Source organism: Papio anubis, chromosome 15 (genome assembly GCF_008728515.1).
Source record: "Papio anubis isolate 15944 chromosome 15, Panubis1.0, whole genome shotgun sequence".
NCBI classification, from domain to species: domain Eukaryota; kingdom Metazoa; phylum Chordata; class Mammalia; order Primates; family Cercopithecidae; genus Papio; species Papio anubis.
The window spans coordinates 24,796,038-24,818,207 of NC_044990.1; the positions used below are offsets into that span (position 1 = coordinate 24,796,038).

General features: G+C 42.5%; 1 protein-coding gene and 1 non-coding gene across 21 annotated transcripts in view; both read right to left on the reverse strand.

Annotated features, from left to right (window-relative positions):
• RUBCNL (rubicon like autophagy enhancer) overlaps window positions 1–22,170 on the reverse strand; it is a 52,198-nt gene that overhangs the window by 19,596 nt on the left and 10,432 nt on the right. For 12 of the 20 annotated variants that reach the window (XR_004178599.1, XR_002518208.2, XR_004178598.1 and 9 more), the window contains exons 1-10: window positions 19,210–19,780; window positions 16,439–17,098; window positions 12,879–12,961; window positions 12,185–12,395; window positions 8,389–8,436; window positions 7,077–7,175; window positions 6,488–6,548; window positions 5,075–5,207; window positions 3,123–3,268; window positions 1,692–1,756 (exon numbers count right to left, since the gene is read on the reverse strand). Coding sequence is in view for 10 of the 20 variants with exons in the window: in XM_021929422.2 (XP_021785114.1) it covers window positions 1,692–1,756; window positions 3,123–3,268; window positions 5,075–5,207; window positions 6,488–6,548; window positions 7,077–7,175; window positions 8,389–8,436; window positions 12,185–12,395; window positions 12,879–12,961; window positions 16,439–16,973 (1,381 nt within the window). In the remaining 10 variants the exon portion in view is untranslated. Of the gene's footprint in view, window positions 1–1,691; window positions 1,757–3,122; window positions 3,269–5,074; window positions 5,208–6,487; window positions 6,549–7,076; window positions 7,176–8,388; window positions 8,437–12,184; window positions 12,396–12,878; window positions 12,962–16,438; window positions 17,099–19,209; window positions 19,781–22,170 lie in introns of those variants that run through there. The other 8 variants (XM_021929420.2, XM_021929419.2, XM_031655716.1 and 5 more) reach the window with 4 other exon arrangements.
• Window positions 18,886–19,076, reverse strand: LOC116270636. The gene has a single exon (XR_004178789.1). It is a non-coding gene; the product is annotated as a U2 spliceosomal RNA (small nuclear RNA).

The window sequence follows — 22,170 nt, forward strand, 5'->3', positions numbered from 1 at the left end:
CTTTTGTTACATACACTTACTTGGCTGATGAGTGTATCTTCCCTAAAAGATAAGCAAGCTCCCTGAGGGCAAGGCCAACGTACAAAAGTGCAGAAACACACCTCCATACCTGAACAAGCTTAGGGAAATAACAAAAAGTTAGTGGAATGATAGTCATATGTGTACAGTTTCTGACTCATGCATTAGGTATTTATGGAAGTGCCAGGACACAGTGGTTAACCAAAGAGACATGTTCCCCACTAGATGTGCTGGGAAAATGACTCATTCAAAGAAAATCAGCAACAATGGTGATGCCCGTCAGGCATTATCATCTAGTGTGGGAGAGGAAGCCCAGATCGATTACTGCTTCCTATTTTTATCTCTTGAAGTAGGAGCTCCTCATAGTCTTTTTCCTTCAAATACTGACTATCAAAGGCTAAGGGGACTCATGCCACAAGGCTCCTCTTTCCAGCCTTTTGCAGGTCAGACATACAGGTACCATCAGAGCAAAACAAGTGATTCCCAGTCTCAAGGCGTAAACTTGCATTTCTGACTGAGGAAAGTCTGAGCACTTTTTTTTTTTTTTGAGACAGAGTCTCACTTTGTCGCACAGGCTGGAGTGCAATAGTGCGATCTTGACTCACTGCAACCTCTGCCTCCTGGGTTCAAGGAATTCTCCTGTCTCAGCCTCCCGAGTAGCTGGGATTACAGGTGCCTGCCACCGTGCCTGGCTATTTTTTTTTTTTTTTTTTTGTATTTTTAGTAGAGATGTGGTTTCACCATGTTGGCCAGGCTGGTCTCAAACTCCTGACCTCAGGTGATCTGCCCACCTCGGCCTCCCAAAGTGCTGGGATTACAGGTGGGAGACACCGTGCCTGGCCCAGGAAAGTCTAATCTTCTAGGCCTCAGTTGGCCCAGGAATGATCCTCTCAGGCTACCTCCTCAAATTCTCTCAGAGAAGTTTGGCTAGCTCCTTGGTAAGTCATTCCTTTACTCAACACATATCTTTCGAGGACCTACTACATGCCAGGCACTCTTCTAGAAGCTGGGACTAAAGTAATAAATATAACAGACAATACATTTGGCCTCACAGAACTTACAATCTAGTGTTGAAGACAGATAATAAGAAGACATATTAGTAACATAGAAGAGACTATTTTAGAAAGACTGTGCTAAGAATAAAAAGAAGGAGCTTCTAAGAAAATACTGTGCAAGAAAATAAAGAAAAAAATAAGGATGGGTAATATAAAGTGTACATGGGATTGTTTGTGACCAGCAGTGGGGCAAGACAGGCATTTTAGATAGAGCAGCAAGGGAAGACCTCATGACTTTGGAGTGAAAATGTGAAAGAAGCAAAGGAATTAGTCATGGGGGTGTCTGCGGGGAGAGTATTTGGCGGGGAGAAAACCACAAATGCAAATATGTCAGAAGTGAGCCTGGCATTTTCAAGGGGCAGCAGGAGGCCACGTGGTTGGAGCTTTTGCCCAACAGGGAGAGAACTAGGAGGCTAGTCCTGGTGTCCTCGGTCCTAGTTGGTCACACAGCCTTGTCAGTCATGATGGCCTCCTCATGAAAAAGAAGGCAACTTCTGTGAAGCTCTTATAACAACTTCTCATCAAAGGCGTCTCTCACACAAGCAATGCGCTGCCCTACTTTGCTATTCTTGACCTTGCCGTCACATAATAAGCAGGCGATCCATTATCCGTACTTACTAGGCTCTATTGGAGTTCCACAGCCGGCACAGAAAAAATTCTGGGCTGCTACCACAAGGTCCCTCCTGAATACAAAAAATGATACTAGTTACATTTCAGAGAAGGTCAATGGAATATTTTTCACTAATTAGAAAAGAAATTGCCATCGTGACACTTTTCTCAACTAAGGGCCTTAACTTTGTCACCTTTCATTTGGGAAAGAAATAGATTTATTCAATACAATTTCTAGTTGAAATCTCTGGGTCTTTTAAAACTACAACTAATTTTTATTTTTTTTTCCTGAGACAGAGTCTTGCCCTGTCACACAGGCTGGAGGGCACTGGCATGATCATAGTTCACTACTGCCTCAAACTCCTCGACTTGGCTCAAGTACTCCTCAGCCTCCTGTGTAGACAGCTAGGACTATAGGTACACGCCACCATTCCCAGCTAGCTTTTTTTTGGCTTTATTTATTTATTTATTTTTGTAGAGATAGGGTCTCTATATGTTGCCCACGCTGGTCTCGAACTCCTGGCCTCAAGTCATCCTCCTACTTCAGCCTCCCAAAGTACTGGAATTACAGGTATGAGCCACTGTGCCCATCCTTAAAGCCACGTCTCTTTAAAAGCTTCTGCTAGGCCGGGCGCAGTGGCTCATGCCTGTAATCCCAGCACTTTGGGAGGCCGAGGCAGGCAGATCATGAGGTCAGGAGATCTAGACCATCCTGGCTAACACGGTGAAACTCCGTCTCTACTAAAAATACAAAAAATTAGCCAGGCGTGGTGGTGGATGCCTGTGGTCCCAGCTACTTGAGAGGCCACTCCCTGGTCTCTGTAACATTTTTTAACTATAAGTGCTTTCCCTGAGATTAAATGTTCCTTTTTTAGAAGTTTATTCATTCATTTTTATTTCACACTTATTGTTCTGGAAGATAAAGAGGTCCAGTCTTTTAAAATTATCATAGGCTGGGCGAGGTGGCTCACTCCTGTAATTCCAGCACTTTGGGAGGCTGAGGTGGGTGGATCACTTGAGCCCAGGAGTCCAACACCAGCCTGGGCAACATGGTGAAATCCCATCTCTACCTTTTTCAAAAAGGAAACAAATTTTTAAAAAATTATTGTATATAATTTTTAAGTTTTGATATTAGCCACTTTAAAAAATCTCCTTTAAGCCTATTTAATTGTGAGTTGCTATGTAATATTTACAATTAGGCTTGCATAGTTGAATTCTCAACTTGTCAAAACTTATAGAGGCCCCAAAAGTCCATGGTAAACAAGAGGAAAAAAAAAAACCTAACCCAGAAAATACAGCCAACTTCCCTTTCCCTAAAACAAATTTTCCTGTGTTCTTTAGCATATGTATTTTTTTCACCTACTGCCATAGAGCGTCAGGTGGGATCTGTTACAATGTGATTTAAATGGATTGGAGGCCCAAGCAGCAGCCCATACTTACTTGAGTGGTGGATGAATATTAAATATGATTTGAAATCTAGGAGGAGCCCAGTCTTCAGTCCCTCTGATCCTAGACTTAAATTTAATTTCCTGTACAACATTCATACTGGATTCAAAGTTTTTTCGGACACGCTCTTCATTTACAACCTGCATAAGACATAAAATGATTTAGGAACAACTTAAGCATATTTCAAAGAATTTAAATTAAAGGAACATCTAAATGTATTTCCAACAGTAAAATTTACCACAAAAAATTAATAGTGCTTTTAACTGAACTAAAGGACATACCAAGAGCCCTCCACATCTCTAAAGCCATCTGCAAAAGAATTGCTTTAAACACCACCCAGATGAGATCACTTTTCTTAGTATTTTTAGTTCATTTATTTCCAGACTTCAAATTTACTGTAAGTAGGTCATTTTGACCTGGAATGCATTTATGAATAGCAGAAGTCTTACCCCTCTTAGTCAACAGACTGACAAATGCTACCAATCAGAACCCCTATCATTATTAGTCTTCCCCAGAAACAGCTCTATTAAGACCATTCTCCTTGCTTATAAATGTTCAGTGCCTCCCCCCAAACCACTGGACCTTCCTACTGTCATTTAAAATCCAAACTTCTCAGCCGGTGCAGTGGCTCACGCCTGTGATCCTAGCACTTTGGGAGACCGAGATGGGCGGATCACTTGAGGTCAGGAGTTCGAGACCAGCCTGGCCAACATAGTGAAAACCCATCTCTACTAAAAATACAAAAGTTAGCCAGAAATTGCTTGAACCCTGGAGGTGGAGGTTGCAGTGAGCCGAGCTTGTGCCACTGCACTCCAGCCTGGGCAACAGAGTGAGACTCCACCTCAAAAAATTAATTAATTAATTTAATTTAATTTAATCCAAACTTCTCAAATTAGCATTCTACATCCTCCGCAATTTGGCTACCATCATTCAAACCTTATTTCCATAAAGAACAACCTCTCGCACACAAATACTCACAAACGGGTATTATCCAACTGCACCAAATCACTCTGCTCAAGCGCATAGCATGCCCCTCTGCTTTTGCTGCAGCTCCCTTTTGCCAAGAATGTCCTCCCCCAACCTTTCTACCTGTCACAGTTCTGGCCAGCCCAATACTTAGCTCAAGTTCTGAAATCTGCAATCAGCCTTCCTACGTTCCCCCGGTAAAATTAAACACGCCCTCCTCTGCACTTCGAGGGCATTTTCCCTACCCCGATTTTAGCCTTTGTCATAATATTCTCCACCCCGAGAAGGCTGGCTGCTCTCTGATGGCAGTGAGCAGTGTGTTCCATGAGGGAACCAACATGTACTTTCCAGTGAGGCAGCCTGGTCATGACTCCTGCTTCACAGCTGACCAGCCCTGCTGGGAGACTGGGCCCAGCACTTAAAAATAAAAATAAGGACAGCCTCTACCTAATAGGATACTTATGAGGATTAAAATGTGGACTGCTGGCTGGGCATAGTGGCTCAGGCCTATAATCCTAGCTCTTTGAGAGGCCAAGGTGGGCAGATCACTTGAGGTAAGGTGTTGGAAACCAGCCTGGCCAGCATGGTGAAACCCTGTCTCTACTAAAAATACAAAAAGTTAGCTGGGCATGGTAGCAGGCACCTATAGTGCCAGCTACTTGGGAGGCTGAGGCAGGAAAATCGCTTGAACCCAGGAGGCGGAGGTTGCAGTGAGCTGAGATCACGCCACTGCACTCCAGCCTGAGTGAGAGCAAGAATCCATCTCAAAAAAAATTATAAATAAAATAAAATAATGTGGACTGCTGAGCAGTCTCTGGTGCACAATAAGTACTCAATACATGCCAGTTTCCTCATTCATTTTGAGTCTCCCCTAATATCCAATGACCGTACAAGGAAACACAAATGTTTAAACTGAACAGGGCAGGCAAAATGAGGATTTAGGAACTTTCAATTCAAGGTCAATTTTTTTTGATACTTACTATTGAGCCAGCTGCACTCAGGGAACCTGCCAGCTGAGAATTAACTAGTGATAGCATCCAGCACTTCCGGAACACGCGGTACAGCTCTTTGGCTAATAGTTCAGCAGAATTGAACTCTGGCTCATAAGTGACACTGAAATGTAAGAGATGCAAAAACCGGGAAATTATATTCATGAGGAGTATGTTCAGGGTCTTCCTGAGGTTTTCAACTGTTCTTCCCAGCCCCCAAAACTCAGAAGAGGCTGTCATATGAGATGACGCATCAATCACTCACCAGGTATCTTACTCAACATAGCTCCTCCATGTTCAATAAATAAAGCATCTTTTATTTACTGAGGGCACTAAGACTTAGAGGTGTGGTGAAGGAGCACTGGTTTTAGAGTCAGAAGACCTGCATTTGAGCCCTGCTTCTACCTCACAGCCTTCGTGTCCTGAAGCACATCCTGTATGAGTCTCAATTTTTATGTCTATAAAATTAGGTTTAGGCCGGGCGTGGTGGCTCAAGCCTGTAATCCCAGCACTTTGGGAGGCCGAGATGGGCGGATCACGAGGTCAGGAGATCGAGACCATCCTGGCTAATAACACAGTGAAACCCCGTTTCTACTAAAAATACAAAAAACTAGCCGGGCGAGGTGGCGGGCGCCTGTAGTCCCAGCTACTCGGGAGGCTGAGGCAGGAGAATGGCGAGAACCCGGGAGGCGGAGCTTGCAGTGAGCTGAGATCCGGCCACTGCACTCCAGCCTGGGCGACAGAGCGAGACTCCCTCTCAAAAAAAAAAATAAAATAAAATAAAATAAAATTAGGTTTAAAAATTCATAAATACATGGTCGGGTGTGGTGGCTCATGCCTGTAATCCCAGAACTTTGGGAGGCTGAGGCAGGCGGATCACCTGAGGTCAGGAGTTCAAGATGAACCTGGTCAACATAGTGAAACCACGTCTCTACTAAAAATACAAAAAAAAAGTAACCAGGTGTGGTGACAGGCGTCTGTAATCCCAGCTATTCGGGAGGCTGAGGCAGGAGAATTGCCTGAATCCAGGAGGTGGAGGTTGCAGTGAGCCGAGATCGGGCCATTGCACTCTACCCTGGGTGACGAGAGCAAAACTCGGTCTCAAAAACAACAAGAACAGAAATCATAAATATACACACACATGCATATACAAAATTCGGCCAGCCTGTTTAACTGAAATGAGGATTAAATGAAAATGCATACAAAAGCCTTTTATATATTGTAAAACACTATAGAAACTTCGGGGGTGATTGTTTCAATTCTAGGTGTTAATATCCTAGATTCGTGGGAACAAATTATTGGAAGTAGTTGAAGTAGGCCCAGAATGTCAGAGGCCTAGTGTTCACACTGCCTCAGAGGTGACAGCCCAAGGGTCTATGTGCACTGCGCACAGAAGACAGATACCTCTTAGAGGAGTTGCAGGAACAGCTACAGGTTTCTGTGATATCATTAAAATCTCCAAGCTCTGTGGGAAAATAAAAGAAAGAGTGGTGAGGTCGTTTGGTCTGTTTCATTTCATCGCAGTCCATTTTATAAGAACACTAAAATCACTCCCTGCATCTCAGAAAGAGCAAATTATTCAGCATCTCCATGTTTCAGGTTCTGAGAAATGGACAGAACAGATAATAAGAGTACAGATAATGATCAAAGATGAGATTTCATCTGAAATTTCGCCAAAATATAACTGAGAGGCCAAGGAGATATCAGACCACAATGAATATCTGCTTTTTCATTCAACTCTACAAGTGAGATGGAAGATTAGCTATCCAGACATTTGAAACAAGAACACCCATATATATATAAAAATATATATAAATATATAAAAAATATATATAAATATATAACTATATATATCAGGGACATAATCTGATTTTGGAGGAAGTTGATTCGAATGCCACTGTAGCATAGTATTGTGTGTGATGTATGTTAGTATGTGTATGCGGATGGGATTGGGGAGGCAGCCAGTCACATCCAAGTAGTTTCCAAATCTTACCTAAAATAACAAATTCATCAATGTCGCATTGGCAAATCTCTTTCACATCATGGTAAGTACGTGTTTCAGTCACTGGGCTGACCTGTAACACAGCACAACCTAGACAAAGGAAGGAAGGAGGTTTTTACCAATAAGAAGAAAAACTGTACAACCTGCAACACCCAACTAAATAGAAACTGGGAAATGAAGAGGGCTAAAAGTTTAAGAGAATTAAACATTTCAACTTAAAGAATTAAAAAATTAGGGAACTGTTTGTGTGTGCTTTTTGCATTCACTATGATTAAGTGCCTGTAATCCCAGCTACTCAGAAGCCTTTCATCACAAAGAAGCTATTTGCAGTACATCCAATGTTTTAAAATATTAAAACACTGAAAGCACCTAAAAGTTTAATAATAGGAAATTGATTTTGCAAATCACACGATTAAATACTATCATTTAAAAATGTAAATCTGCCAGGGGCAGTGGCGTGTTCTTGTAGTCCCAGCTACTCAGGAAGCTGCGGTAGGAGAATCACTTGAGCCCAGGAGTTCAAGTCCAGCCTGGGCAACGTGGCAGAACACTGTCTCTACAAAAAATACAAAAAAATTAGCCCAGTGTGGTGGCCCGGCCTGTGCCTGTAGTCCCAGCTGCTCGAAAGACTGAGGTGGGAGAATCACTTGAGCCTGCAAGGCGGAGATTGCAGTGTGCTGAGATCATGCCACTGCAGTCCAGCCTAGGTGACAGAGTAAGACCCTGTCTCAAAAAAAAAAAATGTGAAAACTAAAGCAACATGATTATTAATACTATTAGTATGAATAGCATTAATACTATTAATACTGATAATAGTATTAATAATCATATTATGATTGATTATATTGTTAATATAATTATATAATCATTGTAAATATAAATTTGTAAAACTGTCTTCATTTGAATAAACATAGGAGAGAAACACAGAAAAATGAATACAGTTGTTTAGGGAAATAGTCTATCCCATAGTTTACATAGAAGTTATGTGGGCTGGGCATGGGGGCTCACGCCTGTAATTCCAGCACTTTGGGAGGCTGAGGCAGGTGGATCAATAATTTGCTCTTTCTGAGATGCAGGGAGTGACTTTAGTGTTCTTATAAAATGGACTGCGATGAAATGAAACAGACTAAACGACCTCACCACTCTTTCTTTTATTTTCCCACAGAGCTTGGAGATTTTAATGATATCACAGAAACCTGTAGCTGTGCCTGCAGGTTTCTTGAGACCAGCCTGGCCAACATGGTGAAATCCCATCTGTACTAAAAATACAAAAAAAAAATTAGCCAGGCGTGTTTACAGGTACCTGTAGTCCCAGCTACTCGGAAGGCTGAGGCTGCAGAATCGCTTGAACCTGGGAGGCAGAGGTTGCAGTGAGCTGAGACTGCGCCACTGCATTCCAGCCTAGGCGACAGAGAGAGACTCCGTCTCAAAAAAAAAAAAAAAAAAAAAAAAAAAGTTATATGAAGGATTTTGCAGTAGGCTGGCTGACTTTAAGAACCCATTCTAGCTGGGTGACTATGGACAACCACCGTTTCCAGCTGCAGTTTCCTCATGGGCAGAATGGGGGTAAGAGCGCCCATCTGTGTTTTTCACTGTCTTTTGCCCATCACCCATAGTAACATACAATTTACATTGTGACTGATAAAAAAACAAAAAACTTTCGGGAAACATTGCTCACCCTCAGCAAGATGCACTCTGATACTTTCTACTCTTGTTTGTTTCTTTTTTAATGTTCTCAGGACCAACTGGCAGTTTGAGTAATACCAACCCACCTCATGGAGGAACATCTATTGCCACAAATGTCACAAGAGGAATACTTAATACAAGATAAATATTTATATTTGGAGGATAGAAATGTTAATTTTCATTTAACATATTCATATTTATTCATGTTTTCTTAAAGTTTCAGCTACCATCAATTTCTACCCAACCACTATTTATAAAAATACCTATTTCAGACAAGGCATTATACTAAACACAAATACGAACAAGACAATGTCTCATCCATCTAAGAGTTTAAAATCTCACGAAGGGCTGGATGTGGTGGCTCGCGCCTGTAATCCCAGCACTTTGGGAGGCCGAGGCAAGTGGATCACCTGAGGTCAGGAGTTTGAGACCAGCCTGGCCAACATGGTGAAAGCTTGTCTCTACTAATAATACAAACATCAGCTGGGTGTGATGGTGTGTGCCTGCAACCCCAGCTATTTGGGGGGCTGAGGCAGAAGAATGGTTTGAATGTGGGAGGTGGAGGTTGCCATGAGCCAAGATCATACCACTCCACTCCAGCCTGGGCAACAGAGCAAGACTCCAACTCAAAAAAAAAAAAAAAAAAAAAAAAGTCCCATGAGGGAGCTGATATACTAACAGACCTGAACCACACACACACACAAAACACAGTTGCATTGCATGGGCCTTGAGAAGTTCTGAGGCAGGGCTCTGCACTACACAACTCCAGGAAAAGCCATGCATGCAGATGGCACTGGAGCATTCTGGAGCACAACCTGTGTTTCATTCCACATGGATGGTGCCCCTCCCCTGGGATACAAACCAGGGAGCATGTCACAGTGACAGTGGCAGGAGATTGCTTCTGAAGGATGGGAAGAATGAAAGACCTGATGTGTGGTTACTGGGGGAACCCACATTTCAGGACATCCTTCCCAAAGCCATGGGGGGAAATGTCTGCCAGCAACTATACACAGTCTAGTTCAACTACAGCTCACCATCCGGCCAAGGGGAATGGCAGGAGATTCCTGTTTAAAAGGCAAGAAGCAGCCAGATGCCACAAGGCTAAAAATTCTAGAATAAAATGTGGCACAAGGTCGGCAAGCCATTATAGAGGACAAGAAGTTGTGATCCAGGAAGACAGATATGTGCAGGATAAACTAGGGGAAACAAGTTGAAAGGAAAGAGGGAAAATTAAACCAAATCAGTTTTGAAGAACTAAATTGCAGTTCTTACAAAATGACTAGCCAGAAGGCTACTGCAGCGGGCCAGGTAAGGGATAGAAACAGGAAATGGATGGAAGAGGAGTGATTATGACTGAGAAGTCAGGATTGATTTGTTCACTAACTAGAAACGGGACAGGAGCACAAGACCAAGGAAGAAGAAAGAGTCCAAGATAGAGCCCAGTGTACTAAAACAAGAATTACTTCTCCACCCATATTCATTTTCTCCCTACTGGTAGCCTCAGAAGGCATGATCGTCCATATCACATTCCCCTAGCCCTCTGGCTGCATCTGACCAACCAGTCATGGACATCCAACCAAGGCAAGGCCCATCAGGTGCTCTGCCCTGTGATCTGGATTGAGGGTCCTGCAAAACTGAGTTGTTGAGCCGTGAGGACCTGGCTGAGTAGTCAGGAAGACTACAGAGCTGAAACTAGATGCCAGGGGTGGGTAGAAGTAGGTAGGCTACAGAAAAAGAATGAAGCAATTGCTAGAAAAAGAAGAGGTGAGAGGCTTAAAGTCCGCGAAAAGATAGACACTGGAGTTATGTCTATACTGGTCATATGTGTTCCAGATACATTTCCCACGACTGGGTTCAGTGAGAATGTTCTGTATCTTAAGACAAAACAACCCTTTTAATTTGAGCCAGTTAGTGCATTCAACAGGCATTTGATCGTACACCTATTCTGGGTCAGGCATTATGCTACACAACATATGGAGTGAGTTCTTCCTCTGTTATTGAATATTCCTGATTAACGTGTAGCAAAGGAAGTCAAGAAGAAAAGCAAGCTTTAGTGGTTTTCTTTGGAAGGAAGAGGATTGTGAGGGAGTGATGGAGAAATGACTAGTTTAGACATATTAAGTTATAGGTTAACTATGCCCACCTTTATGTTGCAGTGAACATATATGAACAATGAATAAAATGAAGCATTTTAAGTCACCCAGAAATGAAGTATTCAGTCAGAGGTCCTGAGGGATCAGCCAGATGGACAAGGCTCCAGCCATAGACAGCAAGCACTTAGAAGAGATGTCCAGGACTGAAAACATAGATTTGGGAGATAATAGCTGAGAAGGAATAATTGAAGGTGATAATTGAAGGTGTATAGTAGGTTAAATATGCCAGGAAGCAAATACAGATTTAAAAAAAGAATATAGGACTGGAGGTAGGACTTAGGAAATGGTAAGAAAGTAGCAAACCCTAACATGAGCTAATAGCTTAGGCACTCGTCTGTCGGGGAAGAACCCCTGGGTCTTAGAGTGAGCCGAGCCGTTCCTCCTCAGTGACGGTGATGCACTGTGCTGGGTCCTCGCCTCTGTTCTACAAGTTACCCCACAGGGCTTCCCGGTGCCGTGCTCCAGCATGCAGGCTCCTTGATGGAAGGAGCACACCCTGTGTACTGCTGATGCTCAGCACCTAGCATGACACAGGCTCATTACTAAACGAAAGAAAAGAAGACTCGCTGGAAGAGGAAAGATGGTGTAAGAAGAGCCAGGAGAATACCATGTGACAGAAAACAAAGGAAGAGGAGACATCAGCCACTTTTATTTCCAGTGAAAAAGAAAAGTAGGATGAAGTCCAAGATTAAAACAAAAAACAAAACAACAACAACAACAAAAAACCATAGGATTTGACAACTGAATGGAGCATGATAACCAATCCTGACCCAAGACAGCAGAAATGGTGAGGATTACAGAGGTTACTCAAGACATTTTTAGACAAAGGATTTAAAGACATACATGTGTCCTCCTTTATCTGCAGTTTCGCTTCCCGTGGTTTTAGTCACCTAGAGTCAAGTGATCCAAAAATATTCAATGAAAAGTTGCAGAAATGAACAATTCTTAAGTTTTAAACTGTGCACCACCCTGAGTAGGATGATGAAGTCCCACACTGTCTTGCCATGTCCCCTCTGGAACATGAATCACCCTTTGTCCAGCATACCACACTGTATATACTACTCACCCACTAGTCACTTAGTAACCCTCTTGGTTACAAGAACAAAAAAAAAAAGTAGTGTATGTAGGGTTTGGTACTATTTGAGGTTTCAGGCTTCCACTGGGGGTCTTGGAATATATGCCCCGTGGATAAAGGGGAATTACAGAGGAAATGTACGTGAAACACATGACATACAGCTTTCTCGTATTTGCCCAACTTGCCTTCATAGCCACTGTATGAAGAAGTGGAAGACCCAGACTCTTGCTTTATGTTGGTATCAAAAGTCACGTCAGAGTCAGGCTGATCACTCCCAAGTAACCCACTGGCTTCTTCTTTACTCCAGTTCTCTGTCTGCTGTTGACTCAGAATGTTCCACTTCATTTTCTCCATTGCTGATATAATCATATCTGCAACATGAAAGTGGGCATTTTCCTGCAGAAAAAGAAATCAATTAAAATACACGCATAATCAACTTTTTTTCATAGAGGGTAGATGAGATTTGAAAAATCAAGGCATTCTATTTAAGTGGAATTAATGCATATCAATATAAATATTTATTTAACTGAGTTGTCATAGGTCACTCTATGACTTACAGCACACATTGTCCAGAGCCGTACATTTGGCTTACTGTAATCAACGGACAACTCAAGTTGGATTTCTTGTTATACAAAACCTTAGGCTGGGGGAAGCCTAAGCCAGACATCATTTATCAATCACAGAAAACTTTCCAGCTGAGCACAGGCACTGCCTTGGAACCCTTCTTAGCTTAGTGTTTCTAGCAGTCTCTATCAATGAAATGCTGAAAGGAAACCTATTTGTAATGCTTCATCAAATTGAAGTTTTCAGATTAAATCAGAACAACATTATCTAAAGAATTAAGACTCTATGGTTAAAAAGAAAGAAGATAGTACTCACCTTTTCTACATCAACAGGCAGCACAAATACTTCTGGTGAGAAGGAATTCAAAGAAATGGTTCTTCTACTGACTTGAACAGCATCTGCCAATATAGCAAATTATTAAAAAATGGAGAAAAGGGAGTTTAAAGATTACCTAATAAAATAAAACAATTCTAGGAAGCGGCTTTTAAATAATGTAAAAAAACAGTAAGCACAATTCTAGAATAAATTAAGATGACAGAAAAAGAAAGACATGGCAGGTCTTGCAGATATTGCTTTAATGATGGTCATTTCTAGGAGAGGCTGTTGGAGCAACTGGAAGGTATCCTCAGCCACCAGAGTGGAGGAGACCAATGAGGAAAAGGGTAGAAAGAGAATATGGTCTTAGGAAATCCCAACAGGGGCTGGGGTAGGGTGAGAAGCCACAGTCCAGAAGCAGGGTCCTAAGGATTATAAGATCGCTTCTCTAACTCATTGTGATTGACCTTAAACTTCCTTTTTTTCTTCTTCTTTTGAGACAATATCTCGCTCTGTCACCCAGGCTAGAGTGCAGTGGTGTGATCACAGTTTAGTGCAGCTTCAACCTCCTGGGCTCAAGCGAATCTTCCACCTCAGTCTCCCTAGCAGCTGAGACTACAGGGGCCACCATGCCCAGCTAATTTTCTAAATTTTGTTTGCAGAGATGGGGGTCTCATTAGGCTGCCCAGGCTGGTCTCAAATTACTGGGCTCAAGTTATCCTTCCACCTCAGCCTCCCAAAGTGCTGAAATTACAGGCATGAGCCACTGCACCCAGCCCTAAACCTCCTGTCTAGAGAAATAAAATCCATCCAAAAAAAGGTCAGCATTGCTTCTCTAAGATAGTCTTCTTCCAGTCAAAACCAACAAACCGCAGAAGGTACATTCTGCTGACACATCCATTCCTGCACCCTTAGCCACTCCATTACTAGCAATGACCACCATCAAAACAAACATTTTTTCTGTCATGTGATTTCTTACTGCAGCATTTAAAGCAAAAATTTCTGTGTCAAGAGCTGAGATGTCCCAACCTGCTAAATTAGAACAAAATGCTGCACATGGTGGTGACACAGCTCTCAGCGTGATGGAGTTGCAAGCAGGATCATTCAAATCCTTTGCTTCATGTTCAAGAAAGTAGTTGTTGCATGGAAAAACTTGGACTTCTTAGCTTCAGAAGCTATGGGTTGGCAAACCTTTTCTCTAAAGGGCTAGGTGGTATATATTGGAGGATCTGAGGGCCATACAGTATCTGTTTCAACTACTCTATTCTGCCACTGTAATGAGAAAGCAGCTATAGACAAAAGAGAAATTCATTTATAAAAACAGGAAGCTGGCAGGATTTGGTCCACAGGTCATAGTTTGCAGACTCTGAGTATAGAGGAAAGAACACAGAGAAGAACTGAAACAGAGTAGATTCCAGTTCCAGCTGTCCATTCACCGGCTGTGCCTCTGCATCAAAATGCTCTCAGCCCTGAAATTGGGATATTTATCAGGACATTAAGGAGATAAAGGCAGGTGAAAGCGCTTGTGAACGTGTAGTTCCTACGCAAACCAAAGAAACTGTGGAATCCCTTCCTACAGTCTCAAGAAATGCTTACAGATGCAGACAGTCTTTCCCTAAAGTATTTCCCCCCCAACACACACACACACAAAAAAAACCCTTTTGCTGCCATCTGAGATGCAGCGGTCATAGGAATATCCACGTCTTAGTGGCCAATAGCTGTTTTCCCTATTGCTGCCTCCACACCACAGAAAGAAAACTCGATCACTCAGGGCTTCTTTTTCTTACTCTTATAGAATGAATCCCCTCTCTGAGTCTAAGAAATATTCTCAAAACATTCTGTGAGTTGTTTCTTTTTTTTTTTTTTTTTTTTTCCAGACGGAGTCTGGCTCTGCCGCCCAGGCTGGAGTGCAGTGGCGCGATCTCAGCTCACTGCAAGCCCCGCCTCCCGGGTTCACGCCATTCTCCTGCTTCAGCCTCCCGAGTAGCTGGGACTACAGGCGCCCGCCGCCATGCCCGGCTAATTTTTTGTATTTTTAGTAGAGACGGGGTTTCACCGTGTTAGCCAGGATGGTCTCGATCTCCTGACCTCGTGATCCGCTGGCCTCGGCCTCCCAAAGCGCTGGGATTACAGGCGTGAGCCACCGCGCCCGGCTCTGTGAGTTGTTTCTAAAGGCGCTGGCAGGAGCTGCTGGGAGTCCTTGTCTTTGGGCAACAGGGGCTGGGGTACCTGTTTTCTTTCTGAGAAAAAGACAAAGCTAAAGGATAATTGTAAATTGTAGTACGACTTCCTGTACCGTGATAGAACAAAAGGTTTCAGGCAAGGGCATCCTAGGCCCCAAAGATCACCTTCAGTTTATTATAACTTGTCCTTATGGTGGTGCTCTGTTGGGGAGAGGCCTTTCCTCTATGAGACAGTCTATTAAGACTAATCTCTCACTTAGCCATTACTAAATTTGCAAGTCACTCTTACATCTTAGAACTATCGAAGCAAGTGAGCAAAAAAATAGAAAAAAAAAAAAAAAAAACAAAGGCCTGTCATCAGTCTTGTCATTTCGCTTACACTTGGTCCTTATCTCAAAATTAACCATTGAAAGATTATCCAAAATGTGTTCTTCTTAAGCAATGAATAAATGTGTTACAGACTGTCATCATCTTTGATTGCCCCAACATTTCCAAAGAACATTCCAAAAGAACGAATAACAAAGTTGAGCTCCTGCTAGTGAGAAATAAACATATAGAGAAACAGGCAGGCAGCAGGCAGACTGATGACTTTTTAAATTGCTTGGAAAGAAAAAGCTTCATTAATTATTTGTACTAGGGTTCTAATAGAAATGTAAATTAATAATGACAAGTGTGACTATAACATAAATATTTAAAAATGAAATAAACATGTCACAGATAACAGTGACAGCTAATTTATTGACTCTTGAGTAGCACTTTGCATGGATTATCCAAGTTTTAGGAATTTTAGGGTCTTAGGCATATGTACATTACTTCATAGCAGTGAGAGCCCTTGTTTTAATAAAAAGGGGTTTGGTATAGTCGTCGGGGGGTACTGTAGTTATTGTTTTAAAATCTTCCTATTTTCCCGTCAGACTCTATACAGATAAATATAACAAGTGAAGTGAGTTCACCACCTACTAGGTACTGGTGTGAAATGGAGCCCTCTGTGACTGTCTGAAAACACCTCCAACCCCCACACTGACTTGAGAGTGCTTCTGATGCTCTCCCTTGCAGACCATTTAATGAACTCTAAGTTCCTGAAGGCGGACACCAGCTTAAAGATGGCACATGGCATTGATTATCAACTACGTTAAGCTAAAAAGGTAACAATTCTCTGCAGTCTAAGGAGAAAGCCAATACTAGATTTCACCTGTTGTGACCACCCAGCTGGCCGGGCTGCTGACTAATATTAAATGAGGCAATGCACTGGCATGTGGTCAGAGTGGAAACCCACGAACTTTTCTCCCATGGGGAAGACAATAAAGCAGGCTTTAGAGCAAGGTAAAGCAAGGGTGTGAAGAGAGAGGAATGAGGGGGGTCACCTACTAAAATTACCTTCAGCAGCAGCAGATGTCAGGTGGGAAGGCTCAAAAAAAGCACTGTCAGTCTCAGGATATGGGGAGGTGACCAAAATCCTAGGGCTTGTGGGCAGAGACACTCGATGAGAGTATCCTGGGTGGACCATGTGTCCTTCTGTTGAGGACAGAGAGAAGCTGCTACTCTTTTCCCTCGAGCCATGGGGAGAAGCGCTGCCAATGGAGTCTGTAGTAGCCTCAGACAATGTTGTCTCTGCCAGGGAGTCCCTGAGGCACGAAGATGAAGGGCCTGAGGGAGAGGCAGCATCTGTCACAAAATGGGTCCCACTGTTCCCGGCTGCTGGCACCTGAGGTTGCAAGTCCTGCAGCTGTTGCTGCACATCCTGAGGGTTGATCCAGGCAGCTTTGTGCCTCATGAGCCTGATGTCTAATTGGCAAGGAGGATGGTCAGTGTTCAGGAGTCCAGGCGATCCATCAATAATGCCAGAGTAATGGGTGATCCTTTCCCAGGGGTCCTCAGGAGAATCCTGCCTGACTGTAGACTGTGACACCATCTTTCCAGGCTTGTGACTGGTGTGAATCCATTCAAAACAGATAGAGGGAGTTCCCTGATTGCTGGTACTACTTGATTTGGGCCCCAAACTCACCACATGGCCAGCTGGGGGTCTGGAGAGCTATTCTGCAATGAGCAAAGAATCATTCAAAGTAAATAAGAATTCAATTGTATTTTGGCTACAAGTTATTTTGAGATGGCAAAACCCAAAAATTTAGAAGTCTGTATTTGGTTCTATCCAACACAGTAAAGTCCACTTGGATTTATAAGTCAAAAAATAAATAAATCAGCTATAAAACTAGCAGTAAACCTACAGAGGCTTGACATTGGGATAGGAAACATTTTTCAAAGCATAAAATTAAGAAATCACAAAGGATCAACTGATAAATCCCATAAAAATGTATAACATCCATGCATCAAAATTATTTTAATAAAATTAAATGTCAAATCCAAGATAGGAATACTATCTGGAAGTAAAGATACATTTCCATACTTTTTTTTTTTTGGAGACAGAGTCTTACTCTGTCACCCAGGCTGGAGTGCAGTGGGGCGATCTCGGCTCACTGCAACCTCCACTCCCCAGGTTTTTAAGCTATTCTCGTGCCTCAGCCTCCCGAGTAGCCAGGATTACAGGTGCCCACCATCATGCCTGACTGATTTCTGTATTTTTAGTAGGGAGGGGGTTTCACCATGTTAGCCAGGCTGGTTTCGAACTCCTGACCTCAGATGATCCACCCACCTTGCCCTCTCAAAGTGCTAGGATTATAGGCATGAGCCACTGTGCCCAGCCATTTCCATATGTTCTTATTTTCATTTAATTTGTTCTTGTGTTTCAATGAAGTAGGCAAAGTGGTACATAAAACAGAGGGATGATCTATAGCACTAAAGGCTTGGCTTCATGTAACTTACATTACCTTTCATACTTATCAATATCAATGTATTCTCAGTTCATAATATTTAGAGAACACAGTATGAATCTAGAATCCATCTTTAAAACCCACTCACTTCTAAGCTCAGATTTTAGCTTTAGTGAGGAGGTAATGATTAAAATGTTGAGAGCTACACAAACAAGAAGCACTCTTTGTCACTGTAATTACAGGCTCGGGAAATGTTTTGCTTTTCTGTTCTCCCACTGCCCTTTGCATTGTGAAGCTAAAAGCAACCTTCAACAGCAAAAGTAAGAAGAGCCAGGGGAAGGCCTAGAGATAGAAGGGTGGCCTATGCCACATTCACCCTGCACAGTGGTGAACGTGAGACTTTGGAGTCAATTACAGGGCTATAAATACCATCGCTGTGTATGTAGGCAACTCCTACATGTATCTCTATTTCTGATCTCCCAGCTAGCGTATCTTACTGCCTATTTGACATTTGTCCAGTAGGCATTGCAACCTGATACATCCAAAACAGTCACTCATTTCTCCTGAAACCTGCTCCTTCCCTGCTTTTCCCCCGTCACCCAATTGCCCAAGCCTGAAATTTAGGAGTCATTTCTGATTTTATCTTTCCTTAGCTCTCCAACTTCATTCCATCAGCAAGTTTATAGCTATAGCTGCCGTCTTTGTCTGAGTTATCGTCTTCTCACACCTGGACGTGCAGCCATAGCTTCCCAATAGGTTTCCCTGCTGTTACTCTTGCCCAGGCTGGAGTGCAGTGGCACAATCTCAGCTCACTCCAACCTCTGCCTCCCAGGTTCAAGCAATTCTCTGCCTCAGCCTCCCGAGTAGCTGAGATTACAGGTATGTGCCACCACACCCAGCTAATTTTTGTATTTTTAGTAGAGACGGGGTTTCATCATGTTGGCCAGGCTGGTCTTCAACTCCTGACCTCGTGATCCACCTGCCTCAGCCTTCTAGTGCTGGGCTCACAGGCGGGATCCAACGTGCCCAGCCAGTAACACTGTGTTTTAACACCCAGAGGGGTGCACTGTTCCTAGAGGTACGGCAATACCAGGTTGATGCGTGGAGTGGACAGAGCAAGCTCCTAGCCCATGTCCCTGCTCCAAAAATCCATTTAATATATTGTCCCTGGATAGAGGACATATCAGATACTAAACTGATAAGAACAGATACTATACTTGATCTTAGCCAAAAGGCCGAGAAGTGATTACTCTTGCCCATTTACAATCAAGAGGTATTCGGAGAGATCTTTTATAAACCTAAATCAGATCATGTCATTGCCCTAATCAAAATCCCCCAAAGTCTTCTCATCAAATCTGGAATAAAATCCAGACTCCTTACCTTGCCCTCAAGGCCTGACATGATGCTGTCCCTGTAAACCTCTCCCACTTATCTTCATCCAGCCTCCAAAAGCCCCAACCACACTGCAAGCTCTTGAGCCCTATAGACTCCTTCTAACCCTAGGAATGCTGTTTTGTTTCCTCTTTCTAAAATGCTCCTCCCCCAGATGATCACACATTTGGCTCTTTCCTGTTGTGAATGCCCTGATTTATAAATTACTTCCTCAAAGATATCTTTCCTAACCACCTTTCTTCTTCAGGTACTTCCCCCATCATTGCCTCTCACATCGCCATAAACATTAAGTTTTCATCACAGAGATGCTCACTTCCTGCTATTTTTTAGTTCATTACCACCATTCTCCCCTGACTCCCACCTAACTATAAGCTTCATGAGAGGAGGGGCCTTGTCTGTTCCCTGCCGAGTAGCACGCCCCATACCTAGAGATGCATACGAGGTTTCAATAAATGTTTACGAATTGAAATAACAAATCCAACAAAATGGAGACAAAGTTAAGAGCTAGAGAAAAGGCCAGACGCGGTGGCTTACGCCTGTAATCCCAGCACTTTGGGAGACCGAGGTGGGTGGATAACCTGAGGTCAGGAGTTCGAGACCAGCCTGACCAACATGGTGAAACCCCACCTCTACTACAAATACAAAAATTAGCTGGGCGTGGTGGCAGGGGCCTATAATCCCAGCTACTCAGGAGGCTGAGGCAGGAGAATCGCTTGAACCTGGGAGGCGGAGGTTGCAGTGAGACAAGATCGTGCCACTGCACTCTAGCCTGGAAGACAGCGAGACTCCATCTCAGAAAAAAAAAAAAAAAAAAAGAGCTAGAGAAAAGACTTCTGTGGCAGATATAACTGTTCTATTAATGGGGCAGAATTACTCATATAGGAATAGAAGTGAATCCATGTTTCCTAAAACATGAAATTGTTCTCACCCAATAATAAAAGTTCAGTAGACCAAAATAAGGTACATATGAAAACTGTTTTTGAGACTTTGAGTCTCAAGAGTGTTTGAGACTTCTTTATTTGGGGGCCCTATATTCTAGTTTATACCTTTTCGAGTAATAAAGATTATATGTATAATTTACATACATGCGCGCGCACACACGATTGACCCTTGAACAACATGGATTTGAACTTTGTGGGCCCACTAACATGTGGATTTTCTTCCATATTTGTCACCATGAGGCAGCAAGACTAATGCCTCTTTTTCCTCCTCCTCTTCAGTCTACTCAACATGAGAGGACGAGGATGAAGACCTTTATGATGATCTATTTCCACTTAATGAACAGTAAATATATTCTCTCTTCCTTATGGTTTTCTTTTTTTCTTTTCTTTTTTTTTTTTTTTTTTGAGACGGAGTCTCGCTCTGTCGCCCAGGCTGGAGTGCAGTGGCCGGATCTCAGCTCACTGCAAGCTCCGCCGCCCGGGTTTACGCCATTCTCCTGGCTCAGCCTCCCGAGTAGCTGGGACTACAGGCGCCCGCCACCTCGCCCGGCTAGTTTTTTGTATTTTTTAGTAGAGACGGGGTTTCACCGTGTTAGCCAGGATATTCTTGATCTCCTGACCTTGTGATCCGCCCGTCTCGGCCTCCCAAAGTGCTGGAATTACAGGCTTGAGCCACCGCGCCCGGCCCCTTATGGTTTTCTTAATGACATTTTCTTTTCTCTGCTTTATTGTAAGAATGCAGTATATAGTATTATACACTAACATACAACATATGTGTTAATCAACTGTTTATGTTATCAGTAAGGCTGCGGTTAACAGTAGGTTATAAGTAGTGTTAGGTTTGGGGGAGTCAAAAGTTGTGTGCAGATTTTCAGCTGCACAGGGTGTTAGCGTCCCTAACCCCTGCATTGTTCAAGGGTCAACTGTAGGGGTGTGTATATATACATACATTTTGCAAATGACATATACTGTTTCTGGAGGCATATATATATATACACACACACATATACATATATATACCTTTTGTATATAACATATATTAATACATAAATGCATCGTTTGTCTGTAGTACACATATATAAATGTATACATGCATCTTGAAAACACTACAAAAGCCCCAAATCACCATTCACAAAATATCAACAGAGTATATCTGGTTGTGTTAACTGCCAGAACTCACCCGCCAAAATGCCTATCTTCCTTCTCCTGACCTCAAATCCCACCTTGTGCACCAATTTCTCTTTGTCACACATCTTTTCCTCTCCAATAATTCTGGATTTTATAATTACAAAAGGAAACCATGACATTTTTATAAAATGCCCAAACATAGAAGCCTAGAGTAAAAACTGAACAGCTCTCATCACCCTAAGCCCCACAATCCTACTTGATTCTCAGGAATCACATTGTTAACCATTCTATTATTTCTAGACCTTTATCTATGAATTAACGTGCATATTTCAGACCAGAAGATATGTTTTCTTTTTTATACACATCCATGGGATCATACTGGAGTTATTCTACAACTTACCTTCTTTTTCACGCAACAGTATGTCTTCAAGGTGTATCTGATTCTCCTAAACTGTCTTGTCACTTTCTCTAGTATAAATACATCGTACCTTACTTAGCCAGACCCTACTGATAGAAATTTATGTATAACTTTTTGCAGTTATAAAGTATATAACAATGAACATCCTTATTTGTGTCCTTTTTTGGTTGACTTTCCTTTTTTAGTTCCTTTCTCTTACTAGTTCCACTCTTAGTCTGAGTCCATAGTTCATGACAGCCTCATTATTTCCAAGAGAATAAAACTATATAAGTTATGGTTTATTCTCAATTTTCTACACATATCTTTTGTGTGTTTGGTGAGGGGAGATGATTATAGATGTGAAACCACATGAAAAATATGGAGTCTCAAATGGTAAAGCAGTAGTGATTACAGGTGGTTTTGTTTTTAATTTTTTTTTTTTTTTTTTTTTTGAGACGAGTCTCGCTCTGTGGCCCAAGCTGG